Here is a 22,723-nt window from a genome sequence, read left to right as displayed (position 1 = left end):
ATTCCGGAAACAGCGTCGTGTGAAACCCAACTCGCTTTATTTGTTCATGAGACCCAGAAAATATTAGATACAGGCTCCCAGGTAGATGCCATTTTCCTTGACTTCCGGAAGGCGTTCGATACTGTTCCGCACTGTCGCCTGATAAACAAAGTAAGAGCCTAAGGAATATCAGACCAGCTGTGCGGCTGGATTGAAGAGTTTTTAACAAACAGAACACAGCAATTTGTTCTCAATGGAGAGACATCTGCAGATGTTAAAGTAACCTCTGGCGTGCCACAGGGGAAAGTTAATGGACCATTGCTTTACACAATATATATAAATGACCTAGTAGATAGTGTCGGAAGTTCCGTGCGGCTTTTCGCAGATGATGCTGTAGTATACAGAGAAGTTGCAGCATTAGAAAATTGCATCGAAATGCAGGAAGATCTGCAGCGGATAGGCACTTGGTGCAGGGAGTGGCAACTGACCCTAAACATAGACAAATGTAATGTATTGCGAATACATAGAAAGAAGGATTCTTTATTGTAGGATTATATGGTAGTGGAACAAACACTGGTAGCAGTTATGTCTGTAAAATATCTGGGAGTATGCGTGCGGAACGATTTGAAGTGGAATGATCATATAAAATTAATTGTTGGTAAGGCGGGTGCCAGGTTGAGATTCATTGGGAGAGTCCTTAGAAAATGTAGTCCATCAAACAAGGAAGTGGCTTACAAAACACTCATTCGACCTATACTTGAGTATTGCTCATCAGTGTGGGATCCGCACTAGGTTGGGTTGACAGAGGAGATAGAGAAGATCCAAAGAAGAGTGGCACATTTTGTCACAGGGTTGTTTGGTAAGCGTGATAGCGTTACAGAGATTTTTAGCAAACTCAAATGGCAGACTCTGCAAGAGAGGCGCTGTGCATCGCGGTGCAGTTTGCTGTCCGGGTTCCGAGAGGGTGCGTTTCTGGATGACTTATCGAATATATTGCTTCCCTCTAGTTATACCTCCCGAGGAGATCATGAATGTAAAATTAGAGAGATTCGAGCGCGCACGGAGGCTTTCCGGCAGTCGTTCTTCCCACGAACCATACGCGACTGGAACAGGAAAGGGAGGTAATGACAGTGGCATGTAAAGTGCCCTCTGTCATACACCATTGGGTGGCTTGCGGAGTATAGATGTAGATGTAAATATAGATGTAGATGTAGTTTTTCTAATAAATGTCATAAAATCTGGGAAGTTTTCAGCAGAAGTCGTGATGTATGGCTGGAATGATTTCATGAGCTGAGTTATGAAGATCATGACAATTGTATTCGTGACTCAGAGAACCAGGATTGTGTAAATAAAGCGATTATGATTCAGGAATAGGACAAGAGGTGTCAGAATGTGATTAATTTGAATCACAGGAAGGACTAATTGAAGAGGATGTACTTCTTTTAGGAAAAGATGCAATAAATAAATAGTGGTAAAGCAAATACGCTAGCAATGTTAGAACAAGATCGTGCAATTTTATTATGCATTCACCAAGAACCAAGAATGAAACTCTCATAACAAAGAAACAGATACTCTTGGATGAAAATACAACTGTGTGGTGTCACACTTGAAACTGCCACGCTGGTGGCACCTTTTGTGGTTGTGGCTGAGTACTGTGTGTAACAGTGGACACCATCGGTACTCCAGTTGCTGTGAGTTTATTATCAATTGTCATTTTTGTTTTGAAGTCGTGAAATTTTACTAGTTTTTAGGTATTTGAATTTTCCAACTGTTATTGTGATTTGTTGGGCAATTCTAATATATGGCACAAGTACGTACGTGCGCGCGCACACACACACACACACACACACACACACACCATGAAAGAATTATCAAAAATGGGATGGAAATCGGTTGATGTGATTTGCATGTACAGACAAACAAATGATAACAATTTTAGAAAAACTGGATGATTTATTCAAAAGAAAGAGCTTCGCGAACTGAGTAAGTCAGTAATGCATTGGACCATGCCTGGCCTATATGCAAGTGGTTATTTGGCTTGGCATTGATTGGTAGAGTTGGTGGATGTCCTTCTGAGGGATATTGGGCCAAATTCTGTCCAGTTGATGTGTTAGATAAGGATATCCAATCATTTTAGTCTATGGGCAAATTTGCATTTCCACAAAGCACCAAGGGCCAATATCTAACTATACGAGTAGTCTGTCCAAGTTTTATTGAGGTCTGTTACCCTAGTACTGCTCGGAACGCCTTGGTACAGTCAAGAAGTTCTCGTAATGCTTTCATTTTCCAATACCAGCTTGACAACGAATGTGAGCACATGTACTGTCCTATGACATGGCATTAGCTAGAAACATGACTATTACTGCGTGCAGTAAACTTCCCAGTTTTAATTCTGATGCTTGCATGTTATGCGCTAACTTTCAGAGCAGCTAATCACCGTTTATTGACAGGATAAGAAGCTTATAACACATGGACGCCTACTGTGCTTGAAAATGGCCTGTGAGGCCGAAGTTGGCCAATCATTCAAGGTATAATAAATTGAATAATTCGGTGGGGGGGGGGGGGGGGCACAGCTGAGGCTGAATACTTCAAAATGTCCTTCAGTTTATGTGCCAGTTAATGTGTATCTTCATTGGTCATGAAATAATAATAATAATAGTAATAATAATAATAATAATAATAACAGACATAACCAGACATAACGTCTGAGATAGGAAAGAGAAATAATAATAATAAACTGACTGTACGTATTTTGCATGATTTATTTGCATTGTAAAATTTTTCGCTATACAGTGTTACTTCACTTGATAAGCATTATTCGTTCCAGTCATAATAACACTCATTAAGTGAAACACACTTTCCGTGTAGAATAGGTCGGTGAATTACATTATGAAAAAAATTGGTACTGATACAGATTTATAATACTGTACAGTATTTTTACTTATAGTAGAGTGCATCCTATTTTAGAAGAAATTGCCTAAAGATATTTGTTTATGCCTGTCCTTCAAAATTTTTCAAAAAAAGGACATAGGTGTATTGCTGCATAAATAATATCATGCACAGCTACTGTCTTTTGGGCATCTTTAATGAATTAGTGTTAGTTAATGACGAGAAATCAGAAATGGAATTCATAAACAAACACAGCAAGGGAAAGGGTTACCATGCGCTGGCGAAGAAAAGATCTAGCAACATCATTCCAAAGGATTTTTGCTGGCCAAGGTAGGGCTTAAGCAAGGATGAAAACAAGCAGTAGAAACTTCCACCATGGGCAGGCATTATCTTGCCGAAATGTAAGGCCAGGATGGCTCGCCATGAAGGCCGATGAAATGGGTGGGGAGGATGAACTGCTCTTGTGTCAATTCAGGAGAATGACATCATAATGCCCATCAGCCTGATGACCAGGCGCTACGGCCCAAGAAAGAGTATTAAGAGCACAAGTACACGAATTCATATGCTGACGCAGTGCCTCTGAGAGCCAAAGTTGTGACATCTTATAGCTACAACTGAGCTGCTTCTACCACAATGGCAAACCCAGGCAAATGAAGTCATCATTGCCCATTGGTGATGTCCAGCCACTTCAGCCTGTTATGATTTCCAGGCTCAGAGTGCTGCCTGTGGAGAAATACCAGCCAGCCTGATTCACATTTATACCACCCAAATGAGACCCTCATTCTCATTGTGCTTAGTAGGATCCAGGTGTGCACAGTATGCCCAGCAAAGTAGTCCATGCTAATAACCATGAGAGGAAGACCACTCACAGTCCATGATGAAGCAGCCAGCTGCTGCTGACGAACTTTGCTGTTAATAGCTGCAGGTATCCATCTGAGTTAAGTTTGTATGAAGTCAACTTCATGTCTTCACACTGCTGGGTCATCCACAGGGTGACTTCCTCCTGCCGGCAGCCACTTCCCTGATGAGCCTGGACCAGCTAGCTCCCAGCTACACTATTATTGCGCACCAGTGTGTGCGAGCCTACATTCTTGCTTTTCCTAACTGTCATGAATAAAAGACTTATTAACCAGGGACTTTTAACTAATGGTCCACCATTCATATCCAGTCACCACCACCACCACCAACCACACCACCACAGCCGATGTCCCAGTTGGGAACTGTACTTCATTGTGACCTAACAGGAGCCCATTTCACCCTCCACTGTAGGGTCATGTCCTGATTCCTACAACAGAAATGAGACATGACTTGGATTCAGAGTTAAAATGTAGATCCCCTTTCCCCTGTTGGATAACTGACGGACACTCAAGTTGACGAAGTGATGCCCAGCTGAAGGACTTGAACTAGGTCTTTAAGCCACATGACATTATTATAACTAGAGTCTCTACATCTATCCATATAATTTCCTTCCACGCATACAAGGATAAGTCAATTATTATCTTCAAAGGGGTTATAAAATTTTATTGTAATCAAATAGGAAATTTACAAGAACATCATTTTTCGACATAGTCTCCTCATGTTTCAACGCACTTGGTCCATCATTGTATAAGCTTCCTAATGCCCTCATAAAAGAAGGTTCTCGGTTGAGCTGCGAGCCAGGAATGACCCGCTTCTTTCACTGCTGTGTCCGAGGCGAATCGACGGCCCCTTAATGGCTCTTTGAAGGGACCGAACAAATGATAGTCAGAAGGGGCAAGATCGGGACTATATGGAGGATATCCAGTACTTCAGATTTCACTTTCTGGAGCGTTTCAGAAGTGTAGGCAGCAGTATGCAAACGGGCATTGTCATGCAACAACACAACACCTTTTGACAGCAATCCTCAGCGTTTGCTTCGAATGGCTGACTTTAGCCTCGCAGTAAGCATCTCGCTCTAACATAGACTGTTTATTGTTGTGCCTCTTTCCCCATAATTTTCCAGTACTGGACCTTGTGCGCCCCAAAAAACTGTAAGCATCAGTTTTCCTGGACGGTTGGGTCTTGAACTTTTTCTTGCACAGCAAATTTGCATGTTTCCATTCCATACTCTGCCGTTCACTCTGGCATGTAATGATGGATTCATGTTTCAACACCAGTAATGGTCCTGTCTAAGAAGTTGTCCCCTTCATTACTATACCGATCCAAATTTTTTTGCAGATCTCCAAGCGCGTTTGTTTATGCAACTGTGTGAGTTGTTTTGGGACCCATCTTGCACAAACTTGATAAAACCCAAGTCTGTTGTGGATGATTTCGTAGGCAGTACCGTGACTAATTTGCAGACGATGTGCCGCTTTGTCAATAGGTAATCGTCTGTCTAAGAGAATCATTTTAGGTGAACGCTCATTGGTTTCTTCATTTGTGGCAGTAAACGGTTGTCCGAGTCCTTCATCATGCGTAACACTTGTGCGACCATTTCGGAATTTTTCAGTCCATTCTTAGACACTCCGTTGTGGCAAAACACTGTTCCCATACTGTACGGAAAGTCTTTGACGAATTTCGGCCCCTGATACGTCTTCCAACCACAGAAAATAGATCGCTGAACGTTGCTCCTCTTTGGTGCAAAGAGATAGCGGAGCAGCCATGATTAACAACACGGCAGCGATAACGAAACTGCTTTAGCAGCTTGAAAATTGCAAAGATATAACAACAAATAAGCAAAGAATTTGTCATCAACATAAAATGACAGTACTGCCAAAATAACCAAAAATTTAACTAAATTCTGGATAATAATTGACTTACCTTGTATTATAGATTAAAGCTTCCCACCATATTTTCATGTATTTTGATACTCATGTCAGACTGGCACTGGAGTCAAGCTCTTGGAAAGCATGAATGTTATGTGCTCCGTATTTAATTGGCATTTGGAGTGACATCTCGTGGCAGTGATGGCATCTGCGAGCTACCATGTCGCCTGCAGCTGCAGGAGCAGGGCTTAGCAGTGACTGCTAGCTACATAATGTGTGGCTCTTTTGGCCAGTACAGTGCACATAGTGGGCTAGTGGCTGACCTTCCCCACAAATAAATTGCCATGCCAGTGCCAGACTTTGACTTGCATTTTTAGGTGGATTGGGTTGCCAGATGGAATGTTTTATTTGAATTAGTCTCTACTACCACATCCTGAAATATTTAAAATTCCTTCTCAAACTTCATGTATATCTCCTTCGTGCCTTTTGAACCTGGTTTTATTTGAACCTGTACTTGTCAATCATTAACCACTTGTTATATCTGACCATTGATGGCACCAGTTGGTCACAAGACAGTGGGGCAAATGAATTCTGACATTACTGTATAACATGGTTGATGTACATTGGACATGACGTGAATCTTACTTTTGCCCACTATGGGCCTATTATGTTGTTGTGAGTGATGGAGCATGCAGTGTGGCATAGTGATTAGCATCGCTGGTTGATGTGCTGTGGGTCACTAGTTCAAACCCAACTACTGGCAGTTATCTGCTATCTACTATTTATCGTTTCTGGATTTTTCAAGAAATATTTGTTTTTGTGTATTCTGGAATATTCAGTGTACGTATTAGTAGCTGCAACCTCCATCCAGGAGTTCAGTCAGTTGTAGTCGTATGTTGATGTCTGTAGTGAATGTGCTTTCACTGCTAAGTGTTGCATTTCATCGATGATCCTGCTTTGGGATTTGGGTTTGATTGTGATTTTGAAGTGACAATGTAATGAATTACAAATAAAATTATGAGTAATTCACAGAAGACATGTTTTAGGACAAAATTTCGTGTTGTGTAGTGTGCTTAGTAAATGTCAAAACTATATGTATTCTCACATAAATAGTTCAAATCACAATTCAGCAAGCTGACAACTGTCAGCATCATACTCAAACAAATGTGTTTATGTAAAGGCTGAAAAGTAACGAGTTTGTGCCAGAAGAGTATGAAATGAAATGTTACACTATTATCAAAGTATTAGCATTTGTTCTCACGTAATAACATTAGCGTGAAGCAATTTGGTAGTTGCAAGTCAGACACAACAAGAAAGAACTAAAGTGTATATTCTTTTTAAATAAATGTATAACCAGTACAAAAAAACATGGGTTGCATGTTGATTAGTCACAAGCAACTTTAATTGTGGCACAAAGGAATGTGAACAGTCCATTTGCTATTAAATCAATGTGCAGTAAGAGTGAAGCTACCTTTGGTGTAAACTACACTCGTGCTCATAAATTAAGGATAATTGCAGATTGTGGTGCCACACAATGTGGCACTACACAAAACTGGCGCTAATAGCGTAGGCACATAGGGAACAAATACAACACAGATCTGTAAGTCCACGGTATTGGTGATGAGCTGAGAAAACCGTCCAGAAACATGTGCTACAAAACGCCACTGTTTCCTGGTCATGTACCCCGACATCAATACAGGATATGATCACCATGCATACGTACACAGGTCGCACAATGGGTTGGCATACTCTGGATCAGATGGTCGAGCCACTGCTGGGGTATAGCCTCCCTTTCTTGCACCAGTGCGTGTCGGAGCTCCTGATGTGTCCTAGGGGTTTGAAGACGTGCAGCATTACGTTGACCGAGAGCATCCCAGACGTCCTCAGTGGGGTTCAGGTCTGGATAACAGGCAGGCCACTCCATTCGCCTGATATCTTCTGTTTTCAGGTGCTCCTTCACGATGGCAGCTCGCTGGGGGTGTGCGTTATCATCCATCAGGAGGAAGGTGGGACCCACTACACCCCTGAAAAGGCGAACATACTGGTGCAAAATGGCATTCCGATACACCTGACCTGTTGCAGTTCCTCTGTCAAAGACATGCAGGGATTTACATGCACCAATCATAATCCCACCCCACACCATCAAACCACAACCTCCATACAGGTTCCTTTGAAGGACATTAAGGGGTCAGTACCTGGTTCCTGGTTCACGCCAGCTGAAAACCCAGCGAGAATCACTGTTCAGACTATATCTGGACTCGTCTGTGAACATAACCTGGGACCACTGTTCCAATGACCATGTACTGTGTTCTTGACACCAGGCTTTACAGGCTCTCGTGTGACCAGGGGTCAGTGGAATGCACCTTGCACCTTGCACCAGGCAAATAAACCATGTCTGTTCAGTTGTCTGTGACTGTGTGTCTGGAGACAACTGTTCCAGTGGCTGTGGTAAGGTCCCGAGCAAGGCTACCTGCAGTACTGCATGGCCGTCTGTGGGCACTGATAGTGAGATATTGGTCTTCTTGTGGTGTTGTACACTGTGGACGTCCCGTACTGTAGCACTTGGAGATGTTTTCTGTCTGCTGGAATCATTGCCACAATCTTGAGAACACTCTTTGTGGCACACGGAAGGCCCGCGCTGTGACCTGCTGTGTTTGACCAGTCTCCAGTCGTCCTAGTATTCTATCCCTCATAATGTCATCAATGTGTGTTCTTTGAGCCATTTTCAACACACAGTCACCATTAGCACATCTGAAAACTTCTGCACACTTAGTCGCTGCACCGTACTCTGACCAACACACCTCTGCGTATGTGGACTGCTGCCAGCGCCTCCATGCGATGACCGCAGGTCAAATGCACCCCATGGTCATACCCCAAGGTGATTTAAACCTGCAAACCACCAACCAGAGCGTTGTTTCATCATGTATCAGCATTATCCTTTATTTATGAGCATTAGTTTAGATACACTGCTAATTTATTCACTTAAGGTATCAGTACCTTTTACTGCTTACAAGAATAAGAACTTAAAATGTACTGTTGGGGAAAGAAATTAAGTGAATTAAGTTTTAAGGTAAAATGAAGGGTTCTGCCAAGAGTTCCTGTGAATGTTCCAGACACATAGTTGGAAATGATGTACTCTCTGAGCAGAGTAAATACAAATCACCAGATCACAGCACAATATTAAAAAGAAATTGGAATGGATAGTGCCACCTTTACAGAAGCAAAATGTGTCTACAACCAAGGTCACATAGATGTTTTCGAATCAAGCCTGTTTACAAAGAATTTGGGAAAGAAAAGTGGTCATTGATTCCATTCACACGTAATGAATAGAGTACAGCCAGAAGCCCAGTATTTTTAATGTTAGGTTGTCCAAAAACTTCAAAAAAGGTTGGACTACCTTATTTGTAGACATGTCATAAAACCTTTGTGAAATCAAGATCTCCGAATTGCTACTGGCCAAGTTCAATATGCTCATCTTGGTGCTGCCACGATACATTTCTTAAGAGCATCAAAATGGATTTTACTGGGAAAAGTTTTTTAAAATTTTACAGAGGCCATGTTCGCTTCACTTAAGACTCCATGTGTTGAATGTACAGTTGTTCCTTTTTTCTCCTCCTCTTGATCAAGAGTGATGGAGGAAGAAATTGATTCATGTGCTAGGGAAAAGTCAAACAAAAGTAAAGTGTAAGTGGAAAGTTGTGTGCCCTAGAGAATGAGTGTCTGTCTGTAAGTGGGATAAAAAATTCATAAAACTATTCAAAATTCCAATATGTCACTGAAAGTCACTAAAGTTTTTACTTGTTTTGTCTTTATTGCCATACATTTTTCTCCTTAATCTTCAAAATATGTTATTATAGGAAAGAGAAGGAGGGAGTATGTATATAATGTAGAAGTTTGTAGTAGCAAATAAAAGTTATGTTTAACTACAGAGTCTTCACTTCACTTAACACTGTAGTCAAAAGGCCTGTTGCGGCTTCGTCTTATATTACATACTGTAGTAAGTTTCATTTTTGCTCAGTTACTGAAGTGTTTTTCAGAGTTACATATATTTATATCATTATTTAAGTTACTATTGTTCCTGTGAATTTGATGATAATTTTGCATGACAAGTGAAAAGAAAACCTGGATCTGTAATGACATCTACAATGAAAAAAAATGAAAAAAAAAATCTAAAATAAATTTAAAACCAAATATTTACTAAGTGATAGTAAATTAAGAAATATGAACAAAATAACTTGTGCTCCAACTATAATTTCTTTCCTATTTCTGAATAGCTGTGTTTCCTCACATTCTTTCCACTTACTTGCTGGATGAAGTAGCCTGTTAGTGAAAGCTGGCTTTTTTTGCTCATGTTTATTGCTGTGCCACCAATTAATGAATAGTAATTTATTCTCTCTATAGGTCTAAATTGTTTGTTTTTCTTTTGAATAGGTGAGTGGCTACCTGAATCTGCTGGCTAATGCATTCGACAACTTCACTCATGGCTTAGCAGTTGGTGGTAGTTTCATGGTGTCCTTACCTCATGGTGCACTTACAACATTTGCAATATTGCTCCATGAAATCCCTCATGAAGTGGGTGACTTTGCAATCTTGCTGCGTTCGGGTTTCTCACGATGGGATGCTGCAAAAGCCCAGGTGTACACAGCTGGTGCTGGTGTTGTTGGGTCAATGACAGCAATATTACTCAGTGGAGCATCAAACACAGTTGGTATGCACACTTTTGTATATTATATTGATAAACCTGTTTTATGTATTTTGATTACTGACAGCAAGGTATTTCTTGTGAGTTGGGTAGGTCGTTTGGTGAAAGTCTTAACTGTTACAAAAGAAAACACATTTTACCTCTGTTTCTCAAGCATCTGTTGCATACAACATAGTGCGACAACAGAAAATGTGCTTGCAGTGTCTAGGTCATATGTCATAAAAATTTGTCAAACATCTGCAGAAGGTACTTCTAGTGGGAATATAAAATATTTCTATTTTTTAAATTCATTCTGTTGCTGTATTAATTTCATAGCTATTGTTTACTGTTATCAACAAAATGAAAATCAAAACTAAAGTCTAAGTAGCTAGATAAAGTAACTGTGACATAACAGTTCTCAGGTCTGGTTGTTAGCTTCACTAGTATGCTTAAAAACTTAATTTAACAGAACATTAAGCTGCACACTCACTAACTTTAAGACTCTCTTTCAGTCAGTAGAAGTAGGTCCACCTTGATAATGTACTTCACTGCATTTGGATGTCATTTTGAAACACCTGATATTGATTAAGTTTTCCCCATTCTCACAATGGCTCCACATCATAGTATACGCCATGTAACTGAATTATATTTTGATCTGCCCATGCCAGTCCTCAATTTATTAAGGAACAGCAGTTATAATATCCTGGAGTGATGTCTTTGGCAGGTTTCATCCAGTCACTCATCTCCACAAAAATTTGTTTATATTGGTCTTTTTTTGTGATAGTGTAAGCTCATGGGTGTTCGTCATATATTTTTTTCATATCTGGAGTTATGATATCGTTGTTGTGGTGTTATGTCAGAAGCTTGGTTCTCTTCACTATTTTTTCCTCTGCAAGCCTCTTCTTAGTTACATAACTATTGTAGTGTACATTCACATGTAACTGCTGGCTATAATCAAGCCTTTATTAACTGCATCATGTATGAGGAAGCTGAAAGCATGAATTTCAAGAGTTAATCCACACTTGAATCGGCTCTCTATCAGCATGACAATGCCAGACCACACGTAAGTGCTATGACATTACAGCAATCTGACTCCTGGGGCTCACCATTGATCATATTCTGACTCCTGGGGCTCACCATTGATCATATTCTGACTCCTGGGGCTCACCATTGATCATATTCTGACTCCTGGGGCTCACCATTGATCATATTCTGACTCCTGGGGCTCACCATTGATCATATTCTGACTCCTGGGGCTCACCATTGATCATATTCTGACTCCTGGGGCTCACCATTGATCATATTCTGACTCCTGGGGCTCACCATTGATCATATTCTGACTCCTGGGTCTCACCATTGATCATATTCTGACTCCTGGGGCTCACCATCGATCATATTCTGACTCCTGGGGTTCACCATCGATCATCTTCCATGCAGTCCCAGCTTGGCCCCATCTGATTTTCATCTGTTTCCACAACTTAAAGAACACCTTCGAGGACTTCACTTTGATAGTGATGATATGGTGCAAGCAGAGTTGAGGCTGTGAATGCATCAACAGTGTCAAATATTCTACTGTAACGGTATCGATAAACTGGTCTTTCATTGGGAGAAATGTGTTTGTTGCCAGGGTTATTATGTTGATAAATACATGTCTAGGCTTCAAGAAAAAGATTTAGAATGTTAATAAAGTCTGTTTTATTTTTAAGAAGTTTTAAGAGTTTTCACATACAAAATTCAAAGGCATTTCCAGTATGCCCTCATATTTTTTGGTGCCACGTTACAGTTATCGTTGGTGTGGTACCTCTGAATGTGCAGTACTAAATATATTGTGTATTTTTGAAATTGGCAGTGGGAACATTTGCAGAAAACCACCCAGTAATACTTTTTAAGAGAGTTGTTTATCATTTCTTCTGTTCCTGTGTATGTATTTGAACTGATCGCATTGCTAGTGTCATTAGTAAAAAGAACTAAGTCTGCTTGTTGTATATTAGACAAAAAGTTTTTACATAAAGAAGAAACAATAGTGGAAATTGATTTGACCTTTAGGAATCCCTTAAGTGATTCCTCCCCATTCAGAAGACTCTCGCCTGCTTACATTGGTTGAGTTATTAAGTATAGCTATCAGCATTCCTTTGGTTAGATATGACATTATCAATTGGTTGGCTGTACCATAGATAGCTTACAGAAAATACCAGCTGGCCCTTTTTTTGTCATTTAGTTATTCTAAAATGTGATGAGTGAATGTGTATTTATTTTTGAGAGAATAGATAATGTTCTTAATTTCGCATGGAGAAGTTCATGATATATTATATGATTGAATTTTGAGAGTTGTTTTTCAACACACCGCTGTGCTTTTTCTGTTGATCTGTTGATACCTGTGTCTTTTACTACAGTTTAGAAATTATGATTTAACATATTTGTTACCTGAGACTAATAATTAATAGCCCTTCCATTTCATTTAGAAAGAATGTTTCTGTGCTGTAGCTTCTTGTGTTGTCTCTCATTTTACTACTTCCCATAAGGCCTTAAGTCTGTTGTAGAAATATCGATTTCTGAGATGGTGTGCATGTTCCTTATTTTTTTAATAACTCAGCTTAGCAAATTTGAGTTGTTTGTGCCATGTGCAATTGCCGCAGGAGTTTTACATGTTCTTACCAAGAGAGATGTTTACCTTTTCCTTCCACAAGGTACTTTAATCCATCTAGCACTCTGCAGTTTTCTGACATGGCTGTTTAATGCCCTTTTTGTTAGCTTACGGGGAAGCTATTTTCAAACAATGAGATGAATTAATCATGGAAGAGATTAAATTTTATGTCAACATTTGGTTCATTATAAATCTCATCAGAGCTCATCTCTAGTAAACTATACTGAAAAATGTTTGTCTTGGACTCATTAGTTATTCTAACTAATTTTCGCTAAATAGTACCTTTACCATAAGGCAGTGCCTTATTTATCCTGACTAACTGCACTTCATATTCAAAGAGAGTATTTGTGTCTGGGTATACAGTTACTGGGTGTACTTGCTTCATCAAAGAAAACATTGTAAATTAGGGTCCTACTGTCTTTATCCACCTGTGTTGGAAAGCCAGTTACCTAAATCAAATTGCAGGATGCAAATGTTTCCAGATAATTTTCCTTATGAGAATCTCTTAGAAAATTTACATTGAAACACCAGAGACTATTAACTGCTTGCTGCTGTCTGACAACATAATAAGGAATTCATGTGCCTCATAAAAAATCATAATTTCGCAGTGGGGCTCTATATACAGCTACAATTAAAAATGAATTATGTATCAGTATTAATTCACAAGCACACACTTTTATGTGCTGATCACTACAAAATTTAATTGTTTCAGTCTTTCTGAACTTACGTTTTGTCATAATGTATGCAGCAACTCCGTTTTCCCGTATTAGTTCTTCATGAGTTTCTATTTTAGAAATAGGCAAGAAGCTTTTCTGCTTTATTACTCAGTTAATTAACAACACAACACAAGAATATGAAGTCCACATGACTGCAGTACTTGCACCACATCAGTTATTGACTAGTGTAGCAAGTAAGTTCTTTTTTGTCTCGGCCTTCTGTTAATTTTGTCTGTGGTTCTTGAAGGTACAGACTTATCAAAGGTGATAACTAGGAAGGTTGTCTCTGTTTGGTAGTATGGATCCATTTAAGGTGATGCCCAGTTTCCCTTCTAACTTCATTCATTTGCCTTGTTCGGGATATCCAATCAAGAAAGAGAACCTTTAGGGATGTGGAACGAGTCATGGTCTACATTAATGAAAGATAAGGAAATTATAAAAAGTTAATTTGTGTACTGTATTAACAGTAAACTATCACTCTGTTGCTTAATGCTGTTCACATTTATGGCATCTAAATTTAATTGAGTGTATTGGAAAGAAACCATCTGTCTGCTCTGCTACAGTGTAGCAATTGATAGGCTAAAATTTATGTGATTAAAAGTGGTATTTTTCAAGAGATTAGGCGAGAATGCCATGTTTGAATAATGTGTCGTGCCATGCTGATTGTTGAACAGCTTTCATAAGATGTCTGTAGTTATGTGGAAATTGTTTGATATTTGTTGTAGAGGTATCAAGCTCTATAGGAAACTTAACCCAATTTACTTTCTAGATGTTGTATCTTCTTGTGAATGGACCAGTTGACATTCTTAAATGAGCCAACATCATGGCAAATAATGAGTCTGTTTTGTGTGTTAGGGTAGAGTCACCTATTGGTTTGGCAATTTGTTGGCAAGTTATCAGAAACCACAATTTAGTCAGAGTTATAGCAACGTTTTCCATGTTGCACTGTTAAGAGTAAGTGGAATTCACCAGCATGGAGCAATACAAATTTACTTTCCTCTACCATTTTTAAATGCTTTTGCACTTCTCATCAGTTCCAGACTATCCCTCTGCTTCATTGTTGTTGTTGAAGTCTGTTATCATTATGTTGGTATCAGGTGGATTCAAAGGTCTGAGATTAATAAACGGGAATGGTATGTTAGGTGGTTTGTATGCTGAAATGATGTGTTTTTCCCCCCATGAGCTCAACATCATATAAGCTGGAACTAGCAACTTCTCCTGCTTCAGTCTGTGGTCTGGCAAAAGGCACTTTTATGGTAATCGTGCAGTTCTTCAGAGATGAACTCTGTTCATATCATTTTCCTTACAGTTTTATATTTGGCCGTGTACACATACGACTGGTACAAAATAGTTTTACTATCCCTTAAAAGTAGACACCAGCATTGTGTATAATCTGTGGGGAGCAATGATAGTCTGCCTTTGATGAATGGGGTGTGTGAGGGGTAACACCGTCACAGATGCACATGAGAATAGCTGTAATTTTCACATTATTTTGTAGGATTCTGTAAAACTATCGATTGTCATGGTAATCCAAAATGCTGCCATTTGGTTTATGGGAATTTTATGGGATTGTACAATTTGGTCTATGACTCACCCAGCACGATGACAGAGCAAAAGAAAACCTCTGTCATATTCATAATATTTCAAGTGGCATGAGCAAGCAGTGTGTCATAGCTAATTCTCTATTCCTGTCTAACTGTGTGGAACACATTATAACGCAGTTTCTCGTGTGCCCAGGAGTTCCTCCATAATGTGAAGCACAGTAGTAAACACTAATCCTGATTTTCAAGACAGCTCTTACTAACACAGTAAGAACAGACAATTTTACTTCACTGGCCAACAAACATTTGTCATGTGGTGTTGACAATTGGTAGTTTTTACCCACCTTGTCACTGCTCTGTAAGCACACAGACTCTTAAAAGTATCATGATATTGTTGCACTGTACATCCTGTGGCATATTCAGTTTTTATCTAACTCTGTTCTTCTTGTTTCGAAAACATCATGAGAGCACTACATTAGGCTGCCTGATAGAAGAGGCTCTGTTCTTCATGTAACTGCTTGCGTGGAGCTTTTCTCTAGGTGGAGCCTTTCCCTATGCCTTGGTCAAGTTTATGATCACTGACAATACTCGGGTGTCCCTGGGCTTTTGGGTGATAGAAATACGTGAGAAATTGCATTTTCAAAAGTGATGGTAAGTTCTTTAGGAGTTAAGAAAACATAGGAAAAAACGAACGGGTCTGAAAACTTTTCTATGGAAGGATAATCAAAAATGAGCAGAAAATGTTATGAACAAGAGAATGCATATTGTAATATTTGTAGTATGGAGCTAAATATAGTTTATTAACACTAGTTATGGAGAGGATTTTATGCTGATATAGTAAATCAAGCTATCTCCATCAAAATGTTACTGATGGGAAAATAGTAAGAAATTTTAGTTTACTTTTAGACAGAATTTCTCTCGTCAACTTGGTTCATAAATTTCTTCTTCTACACTGTTTTTAGAAGTAAAAAAATTTCAAAGATTTCAAAGCCTGCTAGGAAATGTTACCTACATGCTAAATGAATGAGTGGGATATGTTTTTGCAGTTCATCATTACGAAGTACTTCACTATTTACCTAGCACTGTTTGTATATCACACTGCTTGACATTTGCATTTTAGGTATAATGACAGACTCTTTAATTAGTCCCAGGTCCCCCATCTACTTATTTGTGGTAAATTTTCAGTAAGAGTTAAGCGTTTATCATCACAGTTAGATAAGGGATACCTACAGACTCGAAGAAATGAAACTGTAGTGAAGTTCAGTGATTAGTGTTTTTGTTGCTATTAATTCATTGGTTGTTTGAATACAGAAGACAGAAACTGCTAATGTAAGTATATGTTTCAAATGTCTCATATAGTCACCATGTTTGATAATACGATTGTAGGACAACCTTTTTTTTATGATTGTTGCATCTAAGGGATGCTAATGAAAAGATACATCAGATATAGCACTAATTGTAATTTGAAAGATATTTTTTGTCTGTGACTGTAGTGAAGTGAAAGAAGATGTGCAGAATATTGACAGCTGGTGGAGGGACTGGCAGTTGAATCTGAATGTAAAGAAATGTAATTTATTGTATATAAGTGATGAAGAGATCCATTACTGTTTGATTAAACTCCCGGTGAGAAGTCACTGGAAACAGCAACAGCTGTAAAATACCTGGTAACAGTCTGGAGTGTCCTGAAGTGAAATGACAAAATTGAACAATTTGTAGGATAAGCAAGTGGCAGGCCTAGACTTTTTGGGTGAATATTGAAGAAATGCAATTCATACATGAAAGAAGTGACTTGCAAAACACTGGTGCAACCAGTTCTTAAGTTTTTCTCATCAGTATTGAAACTTACAAAATTGGATTAATGGAAGAGAGAGAGAAAATCCAACAAAGAGTGACTTGTTTTATCAGGGCATTGTTTAGTGGGTTTAAAGGTGTTACAGAGAAAATCAACAAACTCCAGTAACAGACACTAAGAGACAGGTGGTGTGCATCATGATGAGGTTTATGTTCCAAGAAGTGTCAGGCAACATATTATTTCCTCCAAAATACTTCTTGTGAAATGACCAAGACGGGAAAATAAGAACTCATAAGACCAATTAACAGTTGTTATTCCTGCACACCGTTTGTGAATGGAAGAGGGGAAAAGCCAGGGGAGGAGGATTAATATTGGTTCCTCCCCCCATGAACCATGGACCTTGCTGTTGGTGGGGAGGCTTACGTGCCTCAGCGATACAGATAGCCATACCGTAGGTGCAACCACAACAGAGGGGTATCTGTTGAGAGGCCAGACAAACGTGTGGTTCCTGAAGAGGGGCACCAGCCTTTTCAGTAGTTGCAATGGCAACAGTCTGGATGATTGAATGACCTGGCCTTGTAACAATAACCAAAATGGCCTTGCTGTGCTGGTACTGCGAACGGCTGAAAGCAAGGGGAAACTACGGCTGTAATTTTTCCCGAGGGCATGCAGGTTGACTGTATGATTAAATGATGATGGCGTCCTCTTGGGTAAAATATTCCGGAGGTGAAATAGTCCCCCATTCGGATCTCCGGGCGGGGACTACTCAAGAGGATGTCGTTATCAGGAGAAAGAAAACTGGCGTTCTACGGATCGGAGCATGGAATGTCAGATCACTTAATCGGGCAGGTAGGTTAGAAAATTTAAAAAGGGAAATGGATAGGTTAAAGTTAGATATAGTGGTAATTAGTGAAGTTCGGTGGCAGGAGGAACAAGACTTCTGGTCAGGTGACTACAGGGTTATAAACACAAAATCAAATAGGGGTAATGCAGGAGTAGGTTTAATAATGAATAGGAAAATAGGAATGCGGGTAAGCTACTACAAACAGCATAGTGAACGCATTATTGTGGCCAAGATAGATACAAAGCCCACACCTACTACAGTAGTACAAGTTTATATGCCAACTAGCTCTGCAGATGACGAAGAAATTGAAGAAATGTATGATGAAATAAAAGAAATTATTCAGGTAGTGAAAGGTGACGAAAATTTAATAGTCATAGGTGACTGGAATTCGGTAGTAGGAAAAGGGAGAGAAGGAAACTTAGTAGGTGAATATGGATTGGGGCTAAGAAATGAAAGAGGAAGCCGCCTGGTAGAATTCTGCACAGAGCACAACTGAATCATAGCTAACACTTGGTTTAAGAATCATGAAAGAAGGTTGTATACATGGAAGAACCCTGGAGATACTAAAAGGTATCAGATAGATTATATAATGGTAAGACAGAGATTTAGGAACCAGGTTTTAAAGTGTAAGACATTTCCACGGGCAGATGTGGACTCTGACCACAATCTATTGGTTATGACCTGTAGATTAAAACTGAAGAAACTGCAAAAAGGTGGGAACTTAAGGAGATGGGACCTGGATAAACTGAAAGAACCATAGGTTGTACAGAGTTTCAGGGAGAGCATAAGTGAACAATTGACAGGAATGGGGGAAAGAAATACTGTAGAAGAAGAATGGGTAGCTTTGAGGGATGAAGTAGTGAAGGCAGCAGAGGATCAACTAGGTAAAAAGACGAGGGCTAGTAGAAATCCTTGGGTAACAGAAGAAATATTGAATTTAATTGATGAAAGGAGAAAATATAAAAATGCAGTAAATGAAGCAAGCAAAAAGGAATACAAACGTCTCAAAAATGAGGTCGACAGGAAGTGCAAAATGGCTAAGCAGGGATGGCTAGAGGACAAATGTAAGGATGTAGAGGCTTATCTCATTAGGGGTAAGATAGATACTGCCTACAGGAAAATTAAAGAGACCTTTGGAGAAAAGAGAACCACTTGTATGAACATCAAGAGCTCAGATGGAAACCCAGTTCTAAGCAAAGAAGGGAAAGCAGAAAGGTGGAAGGAGTATATAGAGGGTCTATACAAGGGCGATGTACTTGAGGACAATATTATGGAAATGGAAGAGGATGTAGATGAAGATGAAATGGGAGATACGATACTGCGTGAAGAGTTTGACAGAGCACTGAAAGACCTGAGTCGAAACAAGGCCCCGGGAGTAGACAACATTCCATTGGAACTACTGACGGCCTTGCGAGAGCCAGTCCTGACAAAACTCTACCATCTGGTGAGCAAGATGTATGAAACAGGAAAAATACCCTCAGACTTCAAGAAGAATATAATAATTCCAATCCCAAAGAAAGCAGGTGTTGACAGATGTGAAAATTACCGAACTATCAGTTTAATAAGCCACAGCTGCAAAATACTAACACGAATTCTTTACAGACAAAGGGAAAAACTAGTAGAAGCCGACCTTGGGGAAGATCAGTTTGGATTCCGTAGAAATACTGGAACACGTGAGGCAATACTGACCTTACGACTTATCTTAGAAGAAAGATTAAGGAAAGGCAAACCTACGTTTCTAGCATTTGTAGACTTAGAGAAAGCTTTTTACAATGTTGACTGGAATACTGTCTTTCAAATTTTAAAGGTGGCAGGGGTAAAATACGGGGAGCGAAAGGCTATTTACAATTTGTACAGAAACCAGATGGCAGTTATAAAAGTCGAGGGACATGAAAGGGAAACAGTTGTTGAGAAGGGAGTAAGACAGGGTTGTAGCCTCTCCCCGATGCTATTCAATCTGTATATTGAGCAAGCAGTAAAGGAAACAAAAGAAAAATTCGGAGTAGGTATTAAAATCCATGGAGAAGAAATAAAAACTTTGAGGTTTGCCGATGACATTGTAATTCTGTCAGAGACAGCAAAGGACTTGGAAGAGCAGTTGAATGGAATGGATAGCGTCTTGAAAGGAGGATATAAGATGAACATCAACAAAAGCAAAACGAGGATAATGGAATGTAGTCGAATTAAATCGGGTTATGCTGAGGGAATTAGATTAGGAAATGAGACACTTAAAGTAGTAAAGGAGTTTTGATATTTGGGGAGCAAAATAACTGATGATGGTCGAAGTAGAGAGGATATAAAATGTAGACTGGCAATGGCAAGGAAAGCGTTTCTGAAAAAGAGAAATTTGTTAACATCGAGTATAGATTTAAGTGTCAGGAAGTCATTTCTGAAAGTATTTGTATGGAGTGTAGCCATGTATGGAAGTGAAACATGGACGATAAATAGTTTGGACAAGAAGAGAATAGAAGCTTTCGAAATGTGGTACTACAGAAGAATGCTGAAGATTAGATGGGTAGATCACATAACTAATGAGGAAGTATTGAATAGGATTGGGGAGAAGAGGAGTTTGTGGCACAACTTGACCAGAAGAAGGGATCGGTTGGTAGGACAAGTTCTGAGGCATCAAGGGATCACCAGCTTAGTATTGAAGGGCAGCGTGGAGGGTAAAAATCGTAGAGGGAACCAAGAGATGAATACGCTAAGCAGATTCAGAAGGATGTAGGTTGCAGTAAGTACTGGGAGATGAGAAGCTGGCACAGGATAGAGTAGCATGGAGAGTTGCATCAAACCAGTCTCAGGACTGAAGACCACAACAACAACCTGAAAAACAGTCAGCCACACACCTTAAGGTGCCTTACTACAGTTTTTTTTAAAATTATAATTTGTGGTGTGTGTGTGTGTGTGTGTGTGTGTGTGTGTGTGTGTGTGTGTGTGTGTGTGTTTTGTCACCAAAACATATATTTAACACAGGATTACTGCCTGTCATCTAACTAGTTCTCTATTTCTTATTCATGTGTGAATATTTGTTTTTCAGAGGCAAAAACGTCTTGGATTCATCCATTCACTGCAGGAGGGTTTCTTCACATTGCCTTGGTAACAGTATTACCAGATTTACTGAAAGAAGAGAATCCAAAGGACTCCTTAATGCAGCTTATGTCACTTCTGTTTGGTATAGCAATTATGGCACTTCTAGGCTTAGTAGTTGAAGAGTAAAAAGTGCATTTGGCAGCACAATGCAGAAGACATAATATTATTTTGAAGTATGTCATTGTGACTTCGCAGGTTTTTGACACTAAAAGGAAAAAGAGAGCTTGTTGGTGCAGCTACATCATATCAGTAAAAGAAAGTATGGAATATAAGTTCACGTAACAGAGTTAATTGGATTTGATACCATAATGTGTTAAATTCCTTTTCTGTAAGTTTTATATCAGGTGACTTGGGAACTGGAAAAAAGTGATGTAATATCTTCTAATTTTTTTTCAGTTCGTTGTCTGATGTTTATTTTTTATTAGCTGATGTGAACATTGTCATATTACACAAAGTGGTGCTTCTTAATATTTGAAGTTCCTTTCATTAATGTGTTAAATGTAACACAAAGTCCTTGAAACATTATCATTACTTAGTTGTTTCCAGTTGTGCAGAAAGCTGTAATTATAGTTGATTATGACTGAAGTATTTGCTGCTTTTTGGACTAAAATTTATTTACAAATCTTCATTTTCACTGCCGTCACATAATAGTTCAGTTTTTTGGACAAAGTGGTCTGCATCATCATGACAGCGTCTACCACAATGCCATTGTTCTATATAATGCACAACATACCTCATTTGATGGAGAGTGTTGATATCAATGAACGGTATTGTAACTGTAAATTCATGTTGCACTAATACACACATTGTTGGATGCAGTTACCAGTTTTTAAAATCCCTTTATTCTGATTTCAAAATTTTGTGGACCTACGTCATAGCTTCTTTCGTTGAAAAATTTGAAAGCTAATGTACTTACTTGTTTTTGTTGTAGAATGACAATGATAGAGGATGTTTACAGATTCCTAAAATAGAAGTGATTGCTGTTTACAAAATATGTTTTTGCCGTTACTGTAGATAAGTTTTACATTTCAAATTAATTTTGCAGCAGAATGCTTTTATCCTTCCATTCTAAAACCGTGTTATGAATAATAATAATAGTAGTGTTAGCTAAATGAGGACATGAGAGATTATTTATGTAAAAACATTAATTTTTCAGTCTTTTTAAATGTCTTTTTCCTCAGTAGTTAACGTTCGTTATGATAGTGTAATTTTTGTATGTTCTGACACACACAATATTTCACTATAAGGCACAGTGTTTTCCACACTGTCCTCAGAAACTTTATAGCTTTAACAAAATGATATATCAACTAGTCAGAATGTTGTTAAGCTGTAATTAGTAGACGATGTGCACCCAGTCACAAGTGTGTTCGAAACTGAGTGACATCACAGATAAACTCCCATTAGAGTTTTGTACATTTTGACCAGGTTAATTGTAAATACAAATGAAAAAATATTTTTGTGTAAGATATAAAATATATAAATTTTATTGAAAATATTTGAGTCTACATTATACCTACCCCTTTTGATTTATTTTTATTAACCTTGCTACTTCCTTTAATTTCACCATTTTGCATGATGCCATATACTATTAACAGTAAGTGAATTAAAGGTGGACACATTGTGACTGTTTCATTACAGTTTTAGTATTAATTGTCTGTCCTTAAACTTCCAGAAATTATATTTTATCTTTGTGTGTTTCCTTGCTTGGTGTCTTGTTATCGCTTATTCCATAATTAAAAATCTTTTCTTAGTCAGGGACTATTAGCAATCAAATATACTTTATTTGTAAAGAAATCATATTGTGTAACTGACAATATGCCAGAA

The 22,723-nt window shown here is 38.8% G+C and overlaps 1 protein-coding gene across 1 annotated transcript in view; it reads left to right on the top strand.

Moving 5' to 3' along the window:
• The window catches only part of LOC126475388 (zinc transporter ZIP13 homolog), a 198,155-nt gene extending 175,761 nt beyond the window's left edge, over positions 1 to 22,394 (top strand). Inside the window, exons 4-5 of the mRNA XM_050103214.1 lie at positions 10,023 to 10,299; positions 20,847 to 22,394. Coding sequence (XP_049959171.1) covers positions 10,023 to 10,299; positions 20,847 to 21,025 — 456 coding nt within the window. The 3' untranslated portion in view covers positions 21,026 to 22,394. The remainder of the gene's footprint in view (positions 1 to 10,022; positions 10,300 to 20,846) is intronic.
• Positions 22,395 to 22,723: the final 329 nt, after the last annotated feature.

Source organism: Schistocerca serialis, chromosome 4 (assembly GCF_023864345.2).
Source record: "Schistocerca serialis cubense isolate TAMUIC-IGC-003099 chromosome 4, iqSchSeri2.2, whole genome shotgun sequence".
NCBI lineage: Eukaryota > Metazoa > Arthropoda > Insecta > Orthoptera > Acrididae > Schistocerca > Schistocerca serialis.
Note: the sequence above shows the minus strand (reverse complement) of the source record. Positions and strands in the feature narration are given on the sequence as shown.